General features: G+C 31.4%; 1 protein-coding gene across 30 annotated transcripts in view; it reads right to left on the reverse strand.

Annotated features, from left to right (window-relative positions):
* Positions 1-13076, reverse strand: part of TENM3 (teneurin transmembrane protein 3) — a 1586501-nt gene that overhangs the window by 37982 nt on the left and 1535443 nt on the right. For 24 of the 30 annotated variants that reach the window (XM_087874734.1, XM_087874727.1, XM_087874726.1 and 21 more), the window contains 6 exons: positions 10528-10795; positions 8579-8722; positions 5496-5745; positions 4999-5019; positions 2220-2452; positions 1386-1540 (listed from right to left, as the gene is read on the reverse strand). In XM_087874734.1, coding sequence (XP_087730860.1) covers positions 1386-1540; positions 2220-2452; positions 4999-5019; positions 5496-5745; positions 8579-8722; positions 10528-10795 — 1071 coding nt within the window. The remainder of the gene's footprint in view (positions 1-1385; positions 1541-2219; positions 2453-4998; positions 5020-5495; positions 5746-8578; positions 8723-10527; positions 10796-13076) is intronic. The other 6 variants (XM_087874758.1, XM_087874742.1, XM_087874753.1 and 3 more) reach the window with 1 other exon arrangement.

Raw genomic sequence — 13076 nt, forward strand, 5'->3', positions numbered from 1 at the left:
ATATACAAAAGAATGAAGGCCATTGCCAGCGCATTGTAAATCTCCGGAGAAGGGCGGCATATAAATCAAATTAAAAAAAAAAAAATTTAGAGGCTGGACTGCCATTTGTCACAAATGAAAGATTTAAAAAAAATTGTGGGAGCTTCATCACTGGAAGAGACTGGACTGGCATTTGTCAGAAATAGTGTAGGGTCTCCCGCTTGGGTGGGGGTGGGGGGTTGGATGACCTACAAGGTCCCTTCCAACTCTGTTAATCTGTTAAAAGTTAATGGTAGATTTGTTTAAATGTGGTTCTGTGGAAACAAATGGGGTCTTCAGGTCTAACTCCCACACAATATTAAGAGCTTGTCTCCCTACAAACCTAGCAATGCAAAGAAAAATTCTAGAGAAACTGTACTGAAAAAAGGCAATATTTAAAATTATATTGATTTGTGAGCCTTTTATTAAAACATTAGTTTAGCAAAATCTCTTAGAAAGTTGCAAAATCTATACCATCACAATCATAGTTCTGATTAGGAGGTACAGCCTCTGAGTTATGCTCAGACAAGAATAGGTTTTGATAAACATGCTGATTTATGAAGTTTGATAGTCTTTCCTGATTTTTGTCACGTGTTAAATTGCTTTCGGGTATACAGTTCTGATTTTTACATTAGCTTTTGACCCACAGCAGCACAGCAAAGAAGCAGCAAGCAAGCAAGCAAATAAATAAGTAAAGAAATGTTTGTAGCACACTAAAATAATGATTAAATGTTTGTACTAAATGTATCTGAGTCTTGTAGTTTTCTAATAGATCTGTTAATACATGTGCAATAATTGTTACAATCCACCTTGAAGGTTTTTTGTTTTTTCTCAATTGTTTCTAAAATGATATTATAAAGTGTATAAAATCTTTGTTTTTATAATTGCTTCACTTTGATGATTTACATTTTGTAGAATTAAATAATAAATAACTTAACTGAAGGTTGTTCCCAGAGGCACTAAATTCAACACAATGCTCTTGTATAAGACAGTAAATTTTATTTTAAGGAGTGATCAAATTTGAAATAACTATCACTATCTTAACACAAATTTATTGCTGAGTTTTTTAATTGTCTAGAATTCACAGACAGAAAGCATAAATAAATGCAAGAAAATTCCATAATATAAAAATCTAAAAAAATTCCTTCTTTCTTTGTCTCCTGCCAGGAGTTTTATTTGCTGGAAAGACATTTGAATGAATAGATTAGACCTGGATGAATGAATGAACAATCTATTCATTTAGACCTGTACTTATTTTTTCATTAGTAGATTGACAAAGAAGATGCTGATGTTATTATTGTGTGAACTATACAGGCTGTTTCAAGGGAAAATGACTTCAAAAGAAAAAAGATCTTTGTTAAAAGTACCTGGCTGATATGCATGCTGGTATCACATGTTAATGGTCGCGCGGAAGTCAGATCATTTGAACCAAGTAATGTTGATATTATTCCATTTTGGTCCACTTTCCTGATCATAGTCCCATCAACAAAATAGATTAATCCATTCTTATCTACTGCCACTCCTTCAGTAAAACAAACAAACAAACAAGCATATACGATATGATTTTCTTTCAAATTATAACCATCAACATTTTTCCTCTTCTATTTATACACTGTTTTTTATGTCTTTTCATTAAACACCAAGAATGATTCTAAAGATTTAACAGAACTGGATTCTAGTATGCTGGCATATCATGTATGAAAATAAAATATTGCTTGTTGCAGTTTGTTAAGCATTGTGTCTAATTATTGAGCCCTTCATGGTACCCTGGATACAAAGTCTTTATGGCATGCATAGATGACCAAAGATGGACAAATGATGACATATGCATAATGATGCAATCATGCAATTGACATGATTTACGTACTTGCAACTCGTGTTATGATGCAAGCATGTAATTATGGTTTTTGCATGATTATGGCATCATATACATGCCATCTTTTAGGTATCATTCCAGGTTTCCATGGACATCCTTGATAGAAGGTAAAAAATATTCATAATGCATGATAATGAAAGACAAATTATTAATGATAGGAAATCAAAGACTTCATTTTTGCAACTTTACTTTTAGAAGGTTCTTCCATTCAGAAAACTACATATAAGTACAGGATTGAATAAACAACTAGACAGTGTTAAATGTTATAGTGAGTGCTGACTAATATTGCGTATTTTTCTCTTCATAAATTTTCAATTTCCTCCACCTTTCGGACTCATCAGAGTAGCTTCTACAGCCTTGCCACCATCGCCACATCGTGCTTCATCAAATGGAAGGCACTGTTCTCCAGTCCCTGCTACTACATCAGCATTTTTTGTCAGATCTTTTGCTCCTGTAAGTGATTTTGGACGATAAATCCGTCTTGTATTTGTATCAGAAACATACAATTCTCCTGTGACTGGATCGGTTGCAAGATAATATCTATGAGCGGGATTACTGCTGCAAAAAGGAAAACAAGTTTTTTTTAGTTTGATTATAATCCCATGTCACTATTTTTGTTTGTCTAATTCAATGGTTCTTGAACATTTAGTATCCCTTTACATTATAAAAAATAATAGAAGACTCCAAAAAGTTTACATGGGCTATATCTATTGATATTTACTATATTAGAAATTAAAGAAATTTTAAAATAATTAACTTGGCAAAGACTATACTTTGAGAACAATTGGTATAGTTGCATAGGCACAGACTGTCATTTGTCTTAAAATTTGAATCGAATTAATTCTTTTGTGATCTTTTTCTTTTAATACTATAATTGTATATAATTCTAAGATATCTAACATATTTGAAATGTTAGTTTCAAATAATCATATCTGGATTTCTTCACTTAGATCGCTCCTTTGTTCTCAACATTTTCTCATAAATCTAAGCCATTTGAATATATGATCCATATTACTGATAAATAATATATTGTGTTTTCTTCTGATCAAAAAGCACCTTCTTATCACTGAGCATAGTTTCATATATTAGACATATTTGTGAGTAAATCCAGCTTTTTTCAAAATATCACAGCATTTTAAAAACCACTAAATATGCCACCATATTTTCCTATGAAATAAAAGAATATACAGTTTTGGAGCTTTTCTTCAAAGCTCAATAAATTTTGGAGAAAAAGTTTTCTTTCCTAATGAGTAAATAACTTTATTGAATATATCTGCTGCTCAAAGATACAATCCAAAAGCTTAACTAGCTGCATCAATAACAATAGATCTAAGTTATGACATAAAAGAATGAATATATAGCTGATAATATTAGACTGCCTACTAATGCACAAAGCCCTAGTATCCGTCAGATCAATTTCTAATTTATTTGCAAATGTGCTACTAACATGTATCCAATAGATTTGGTGATATCAGAGCATCTGTTCACAAAAAATACTGCTTAGTATTTCATAAATATAAATGTAACAGTGTTACAATAACACATTGCATGTAATCTTGTTGGCAAAGAGTGTCAGGGGTTAACATAAACAAGTTGTGACTAAATTATGGTTTGAAGTAGGGACAGGTTTTGAATAATTAATATGTCATTTTAATAGACACAGAAATCTGGATGGAAAATATAATCAGTTTAAGTTTTGGTAAAATGTGATTAATGCAGCAGGGCAATTGAACAATAAAAGCCTAAACTGGAGGCATTCTAACTATCTTTAAATTGTGAACAGGTTTTGGCAAAGCATTGAAGGTTCTGACAGCTTGTTCTGATTTTTATTTTAAGAAATGGTATGTCTGGATTTGATCAGAAACCTCTTAACTGGAAAATATATTTTTGAAAATTATTTAAGATAAAATAATGATGGTTACAGTAAATATAACGGATCAAATATATGTCTTTTCATCTATAACTTTTCACTAATGTGCTTAGACTTTGTCTAAAGAAAAGCTTTTGTCAGATATAAAATTCAGCTCTGGATAATAATTTTACAGTTTAGTTGGACAAATTTAAACTAACTAAATTTAAATCAAAGAATATTTAACTTGCACAAAATAGTGGAATTTGACTTAGTTTTACTACATTAGAAAAACACTGAAAAAGAAAGTGAACATATACTAACCCAAATACTATTATTTTTAAGATGAGAGAGAACAACTCAAGAAATATATATTTTAATGGAAGCTACCTTTTGTAGCATTTTATGGTTGGAGAAATGGGAAACTCATGTATAATCATTAAAGCACGTCATAAAGAAAGTGGAATTTGAACTATTTTAATTCTGACTTTTTTTAAAAAATTATAAACAGAAAAGTAGATTCTCTCTAATATTTTCTGCACCGAAGACAAATTCCTTGTGTGTCTAATCACACTTGGACAAATGAAGTATTCTGTTCTGTTCTTCTTCCTGTTCCCAATTCCATTTCATTCCAATGTTAAGAGCTTCAGACACATTTGAGATGCTGAAGATTAAATTTTGTATATCAGATTTTCCATCACAGTGCTAAAACATTCTCTGACCTATTCTGTTGAAAACCAGACATGTTTGTACACATGTATACAATGCTCAACTATCTATCTGGATTACTGCAAGCCTTGATGCCCAGCAATCAAATATGTAAATGAATTCCATCTAAAAAGGCAGCATGGCAGCCTCTGTCAATGGAATTGAGGATGCCCAAAAGACAATGAGGTGGATGATTGGTGTAGCAGAATGAAGATACAAATCATTGAAATAAAACATAGCCAATACCTTAAAAACAGATAAGAAATATATAAAGATAATGAAGCACTGTTTTATCTGTTTTAAACATTACATTTATCTAAAGAGTCATACTTTAAAATGTAACAAGTTAAACTGGGATGTGAAAGTAATTTGATTAATAATGAACAGTAGCAAGTTTTCACCTTATACTTACTAAGATTTATCTCAGAATAGTTTTACTATTATTTTATTCAAATAATGATTGAAGCAGTTTTTGTAGTACCTTATTTACTCATTTAAAGCCAATAATAGCCTCAACAAAATGTATGAACATGCTTAAAATGCTTACCTATGTCTAAAATCTTTATTTCTTGGTGGGTAGGCAAAAGAAGAAAGAGCAAAAAGAACAGTATTAGAAGGAAAAAGTTAAAGGAACGAAAAAATTGGTAAGGTTGCTAGTAAGACTTTAGCCTTTATTTTATGTATTAATTTATTAGTTATATTGATACCCTGCCTTTTTTTCTGGGAGCTCCAGGTGGCATACACAATGCTGCATCCTCCAATTTTTTCCCACAACAACCAACCTGTATAATCATTTGGGCTGAGAGAGAAACACCCAGTGAATTTTTATGGCTGAAAAAAGACTCCAATTTAGCATCCCCAGTAGTAGTCAAACACTAGCCATGATATATAGCAGTTCCATTGGCATGGCCACCTGAATGGTTATGCTATATTAAATGGTTTTCTAGCTGTGTGTATTTTTATATTCTGATGGATTAAGAGACACCATGAATCATCACAACCGCATTCTAAAAATTAGGTATTTAAAATTAGGGGAAAATATACCTTAGTTCAAGTACACTTGTTACATTTCCAGATGGGAATATCCGTCGAACATAGTTGAAATCTCCTACATACAGACTTCCATCAATTCCACAAGCTAGGGCAACTGGAGCCAAGAGTTTATTGCCATCTGCTTGACCATTGCAACTTGGGCAAGAAATGCTGCGCCGTCGGCCATTACCCATTATACTACTGACAACTGGTGGTTGCTGAGAGATAAACTGATTTTCCCCATTGCCTTTATATAGGATTCCTTTAAAAAAAAAACCAGAAACATGACCCCTCTTGTCTCTGTAATAACTTTTAATAACCAGATACATTTTAAATAAAGTAAACTTTAAAATTCACAGTGTGATTGCATTTCATGGATGCTAATATATGAATAGTGTATCTGAGCACATCACAATGAAATTCAGCAAGTTTGTTCATTAAGCATTGTCAGCACATACCAAGAAACAATCTTTTAGAATCCCATTGGCATTGTCCTTTCAATTCCAATTGTAACTTTATTTAACAATGTATAGCTAGATATCCTGTCTTCAACCATTCATATTTACAGCTAATTCAATAATAAGAAAAACAAGGATCTTCATAAATCCATAATGAATCCCTCCTACATTATTTTCTATCTAGGCTTGTAATGTTACATATAATAAGCCAAATATGTGGAAGCAGAAAAACAAATGTAAACAGCTGCTGTACAGCTGGTTCCCAAGAACAAGAGCTATGTACGTGTAACCCCAGTTAGCAATACTCTTCTCTTTCTGGACAGAATCCACATCTATGTTTGTCTTCTTTTGTTCCAGATAGCTGGTATGTTGACCGTGTCTCTGCATAAACTGCTTCTCAGTCTGCTATATGAAAGAGGACTGAAGAATTCATTTGCATGCAGATTTTCTCTTTTAGTTTCGGCTGAATGTTGGATTGGAGCAATGTTTTCACATTCTTTCTTTTCTTGGAATAAACTACAAACATATGTGCTGTTACGAATCAAAATCTTGTATTAGTACGTTATTACTGTAGAGCAGTTTTCTGACAGCCTCAATTTCACATTGCAAAATGGTTTTATAATAATTTACTTTGGGTTACAGAGCCTGGTTTTATAATGTGTTTGCAGTTAGGTTCTCATATGTCAAACACAACAAAAATGCTTTTGCAGGCCACCTGCCCTTTAAACCGAGTTCTGCTCAAAGGCATCAACAATCATTGGAAAAAGACAAAGTATCTTGCCAGCATCATTTTTTATGACCTTCACAGGAAATGTGGGGAAGGAAGATATGTACCTAATGTACACTTTCACAATTAATGCTGTCTGTTGGACAGACTTCTTTCCTCATTATTATCAAGATTAATGAGTCAATCTAAGTCTGCTGCAAGAACAGTGAGCTATTATTGTAACATTTGTTTCATTATAAATCTCAATCTAATTTAAATCATGCAATGTACATGTCACTTTGTACTGTATAATAATACTGGTTTCACTTCAATTTAAAATGGAAATTCATGATCATTATTATACTTTACGATTACCAGTAAAATATATTTATGAAGTTTCACAATCCAAGCTACTTTATTTTATTAAGTAAATATTTTATATACTATTGAACATATCTATCTATCTATCTATCTATCTATCTATCTATCTATCTATCTATCATCTATCTATCTTCCACCCATCCACCCCCTCCCTCCCCATCTACCAGAAGACTATACAGAAGACTGCATCATTATTCTATATGGAATTCAGATCCTCATAAGCACTTAGGAAAAAAGTACACTACTGGAATCTGAACCCCTACTTCTATGATTATATCCTTTATGACAATCGGGAAACCTGCAATGTCACTTCAATACATGAGTTCTATAAATTTCCTAGAGGTTAGTACTATACCATCTGATTTACACATTTCCTCATTACACTGAAAAATTGTTCCTTCACATCTCTCTTTTAATATAAACAAGGAAAGATGAACATTAGACTATTGCAGTCATTCAAGATATCCATATAAAAACCTGCCACAGTATTTGCTCTAAGCCAATACACTTTTCCAGCTCATTCATCCTAGTCACTTCATTTATTCAATTACACTTGCAAAAGTCATTATTTGCCAACTGCTTCCTAAGCACATCTCTAAGCACTGAAGTTGATTTACAGAGTATACGCAACAGAATAATAATTAAATACATATACTTAAAAACATGATTGCATGAACATATATATACTTAAAAAAATATAATTGCATGAATAAGTTCTTGGACATCAATTTCTTTTGCCTTACATGAGTTACCACATTGACTGGATGCATTGGCATCCTTCAGTCTCAAAAGACTATGCTATCGTGCTCTGGAAAGAGGTCCTAAAACAGCATCTAGTGTGACTAAAAAGGCCAATTCGAGAGTGGCAATCCCTTCTACACTGAGGATTGGATAGCTTCTTTGTTTTATATTGTTTCATGGTTAACGGCCCATTTAAAAGGGGTAGGATACTATCTCTCGGGAAAGGGCCAATATTTTACTTATTTCCCTATTAAATCAGCATATTTCTATTTGATTATTTGCCATCAAGCAGGTGTCTAGTTTTATTGCTCATAGAGATATTTTCTTAAGGAGGAGATATTCCTTTACCAACCTCTTATGATTTATTTCACTTTCTCTCTAGCTCTCTCTCATACACACACAGAGTTTGTTTGTATACATTGCATAGAGTATGTTTGGAGAGACATAATCAGATAAAAGAGTGAAAGTGTACTGCTATATTGCATGGAAATTAATTGATTTGAAGAGGCAGAAAAGAGCAATATAGTATTTTCATATGTACTACAAAAAAGGAAACATTGTCATGGTGTTTATGTGGGTTAAAGAATGCTTGGAAATTGGAATTTTAAAATAAAAGAGAACTATAATTTTTGAATTTATGCTTTGTGTTTCAGAGTAATGGATTAATCACATTATTGGAAAAAACACAGCATTCTCCAAGAGAAAGCCTATAAACTTTTTTTTTTAAGGTACAATTATGTTCAGACTTGGAATCTGAGGTTTTCAGTTTAAGATGTACTACGTAACATTATAAGATTAATAATACTCACCATTTTGAACATCTAATACATGGTGTTTGTCCAGTGTCCATCCACCCATGTTGGAGGCATCCAGTTCATAACCTTGTAGAATGGCTGTCCGTTTTTCCCACAGTGTTAGATCCAAACAAGATTCATATTCATAACCAACAGATACTGAAATAAATAATAAAATTATTATTTTACTATAAACTAATGCAATGCAATGCAATATAGTCATGATTAATTTATTTTCATTTACAGTATTAATATAGAGTGACTATGAAAGGCTTTAACTATTTTATCTGATTAATTTTAATGTTTAAATTTGACAGTTAAAGCACTAATAATATAATATAAAAAACTATAAATCCAAACAGAAACTGGCAATGTGGTACCCACAAATTCTGAAATTAAAGATTTTGAAATTAAATTCAAAAAATTAAATGATTTCTTTTAAAATATGACATGAAGACTGGCATTTGAAAAGGTCACTGATCCTTGATTCAGAATCCAATCAAGAAATAACAGTTAATCATTCACAGATACATCAACAGTTAATCATTCACAATTACTATTCTCATTAATCAAATTCAATAAAAAGTATAACAAAAAGATTATATGAAAACCAATATATTTTGTATGGCAAAAGGTATTGCGGAATATAATATTTATCCATTTGCTATATTCCACCTTTCCTCCATGAACTCAAGGTAGCATATCCTCTGCTATTTTCCCACCATTTTATGAGTTACCGGTAGGTTGTATTGTGAGCATCTAGTTTCCATGGCTAAAGTTGGATTTGAACCTACACATGATAAAACAGATCCTAAAAATTCTGACCAAAGTAATTGTATTTGAAACTATCAAACATTTAGTTGGTTTTCTTGTCATTCTATAACTGTCAGTCCTCTGAAAATTGTGTCAATATTAATTGGTACAGTGAATTATGTAGTTTTAAAAATTGTCTATTCCATCCACTGATTTGGTCTACCAAGAGGGGTAGCTATGATCATATAAATTTTATTTAGGAAATAGAGAAGTTGAATACATCCAATATGGATGCACATTTCTACTGTTTGTCATCTCCTGTGTCTTACTTCAGAAAGACCTCAACATAATTTTATGCTAGAATAACTTTAAATAAAACTTTTTTCACATCCATTATATGTGTGGAATAATTGTGTGCTACGTTAATTAAAATGATGGATTAGGACTAGAAGGATCCAGCTGTGGATATTCATTGGACATTTTGGAGTTTCACAATTGCTTAGCCCAACCTATCACACTATCATTATTATAAGAACACTGGAGAAGGAAGCATTATATAGTCTACTGTCAGTTCTTGGAGGGAAGGAATAGTATAAATAGAATGAATAAATAAATATGTAAATAACTGTTTATTTGCATATTCAGACATCTTGGGTTTGCTTATTTTCAGGTCTGGACATTTAATTAGCAATTTTTTTTTCAGTATCTGAAGATTTAATTAATGTACTGAATAATTAAAACTAGAAGGTCTTGTATATTGATATACTGATGTTCCCTTGAAATAAGTTTATGGCTCCATGTGTTGTGAAGTATCAGATGCTGAATAGCAAATTTCAGGCAATTTTGAAAACACCATGGCCGCATAAGGCTTTTTCTGCAAAAACAAATGTATGTTTCTTCATGTAAGTTAGCATTAGAAATGATCCATTCAATGCAGTTATTTATGTTACTTTCCCCAATGTAAAAATAACAGTTTATCATAATCAATACAATAGTTACAAAATTAATATGATTATTCCTTTCATATTTCTGTATTTATACGTAAAAATTACATTTGATTTGTATAACTGACTGCAATACTGTATTTAACTTACAGCATAATTTTGTTTTTTTTCTATAGAATGTATCCACCATGAATTATACTATTAAATATAATTTTTGCTACATAATATTAACGTATTCAAAAGAACCTGATAACAAACAAAACCTACCAACAGCTTCAGATAAACCATAGACCTTTTGATTATATGCATCAGTTTTATCCCATATAAATGTATAAGCCAAATTTGGGGATGCAGGGAACCATTTTTGGAAAAGTCTTCCTACTACTGCCACCATGAGATGAACTTTCATTAAATTAAATGGTATCACAGACTGTGTCATTGTGATCTTAAGTACAGATTTATACCCCGCCGCTCGGGAGCTTAAGTATGACAATTTCAGATCAGTTCCTGGAATTGCAGTTTCTTCATGGAGCACCTAAAATATATTAAAAAAATTGACAAATTAACCCAAGTTTGCTATTTGTTTACTGCACATAATTGGATAATTACTATAGCTGTAAACATAATTTTGTAGTAATCATTTAAGAATAGTAATATACAATTCAGTTTTATATGATGTACTATCCAGTTTTACTGGAATTTTGAAATACAATTTAATAGTTTTATCAATATGTACAAGTGCAAATACTTTTAGAAAAATATTCTCTATGGAACCATAGCAAATATACCAGTATTGAAAATAACTCATATTATACAAATGTTGATGAAATTTGAGACAGCATTCAATTAGATTTAAAACTTTTTCTTTTAAATTAATCTGGACTGAAAGTTTACAGAAAATTTAACTTACCTGTTTGACATAGTATGTCTTCAATAATATTCTCAATTAATGATGATTAATCAACATGAAATTTAAAGTAACATTTGTCTAGATTATATGATCAATATCACAACAACCTAAATCTTATACTACCGTACTATCGGAAGAAGATTTTGCCGGCATAATTTCCAATTATTTTTGCCAGAAAAGAACACACAACCTTGATAACATGATTTCATATAAATTTTCTTGTATCCATTGAAGTAGACCATTACTTCAGCAGTATCTATCATTCTGAGCTATGGCTTTTGGTACATTTCCAGGAACCCTAGAAACCAAGCCCAACTCAATGATTGTTTTTCCTGTTTCTAATGCATGTTTTGTGTGTGTGTGTGTGTGTGTGTGTGTGTTTGTGCAGATGCATACACGCTTTCCAGTCAGTTTTGACTCCTGATGATTTTTTGGACAAGTTTACCCAATTTTCTTGGTTAACCATTATCTTCTTCCTAGAGTAGATAGACAATGATTGGTCTAAAGCTATCCAACTGGCACCATGCCTAAGAAATAACTAGAGCTCACAGTTTCGTGGTGTTTAGCTTAATGCCTTTAACTGCTACATCAAACTGGCCTTTAGCTTTACTTTTATCTACATCTAATAAATATGGTATATTATATATTGCTGATATATTGGTTTTATCCTTTAAATATCTTTGTGAATTCCTGGATTCTTGGACTTACTTTGGCTATGATTTTGGAGGGGCTGATGATGTAGCTGTAGTGGCATCTGTGATTTATACTTTTAGTGATGGACTGTCCTCTTTGCACTCATGTTATCTATTGTCAGTATGACTTCTGGTGTTTTCAGAATAATTGCTTGTTGCTTCGATCAAGTCAGTATGTATATAGATATGAATTTAGTAATACATAGAGTAGGAAAAGTTTTACAATCCTCATTTGTCTGATTGTATGTCATTTTGTATTTTTTTTGTAAAAAAAATCAAATGCTCATTGTAAAATAAATAAAGAAGAGTACTACAATTGTCAGCCCTCCCACGTAAACCAGACGAGCTAATTCTTCTTTATTGTATGGCTACATTAATAGAATTGCAAATCTGAAAGTACAAATCTCTCATTATCACTTTCAACAACCTGATCAATTATGGTGAGTCCTTCCTAGTTTTCTTTTTCTGACTGTTAAGCACTTGCAGTTTCCTCTTACTAATGTATGATCATTCCCTATGAAGCATGTCTTCCCTTTATCTTTCAAGGTTATTCCCACATTACAACAATAAATTAAAGCAAGATTAAGCATAAAGAGGTAAAAAGCTTAAAAGACAAGTATTTATTTATAGAAATGTAATCTTTTTTTAAAAAAAATATGGAATTTAACATGTAATTCTTTAAAAAAATATAAAGTAAGGCAAGATTCCTTCACATAAGAGGTTTTTCTATTAATACCAGTGAAAATGTGTATTGTACGTGAAGCTTCGTAAAAAAGAAACTACCTTATTTTAAAGTACAAATACAACATCTTTAATTTTGTAACTTCTAAATTCTCATAGAATTTAGTTCCAAATGTTACAATTATATTTTATATGGTTGTTACTAACATAAAAATGTTTAAAATATTGCTTAGGGAAATTGACTTATGTATTTTGATCAATATTCATTGATATCAAAAACGTTTTAAACCTTTTAAAACACTTTCTTTTCATAAAAAGGTCATGCAAACAACAAGGCAAGCAGTAAACTGCTTTTTTCAAATCAACTCCAATTCAGTTGAAAAAAAACATTAGAAATTAGAAGTTTAAATTTCAGCTTTAAAGCTATCAGGATTCCTCATTAAGATGAATTTTTCCTAAAAAGAGAACTGTAAGTCTCAAATCCAGTCGGGTAGCTTCTGAAACAAAATAAATACTATACTTTTCAGAGTTGC

Source organism: Pantherophis guttatus, chromosome 8, assembly GCF_059756535.1.
Source record: "Pantherophis guttatus breed Tessera chromosome 8, ASM5975653v1, whole genome shotgun sequence".
Lineage (NCBI taxonomy): Eukaryota > Metazoa > Chordata > Lepidosauria > Squamata > Colubridae > Pantherophis > Pantherophis guttatus.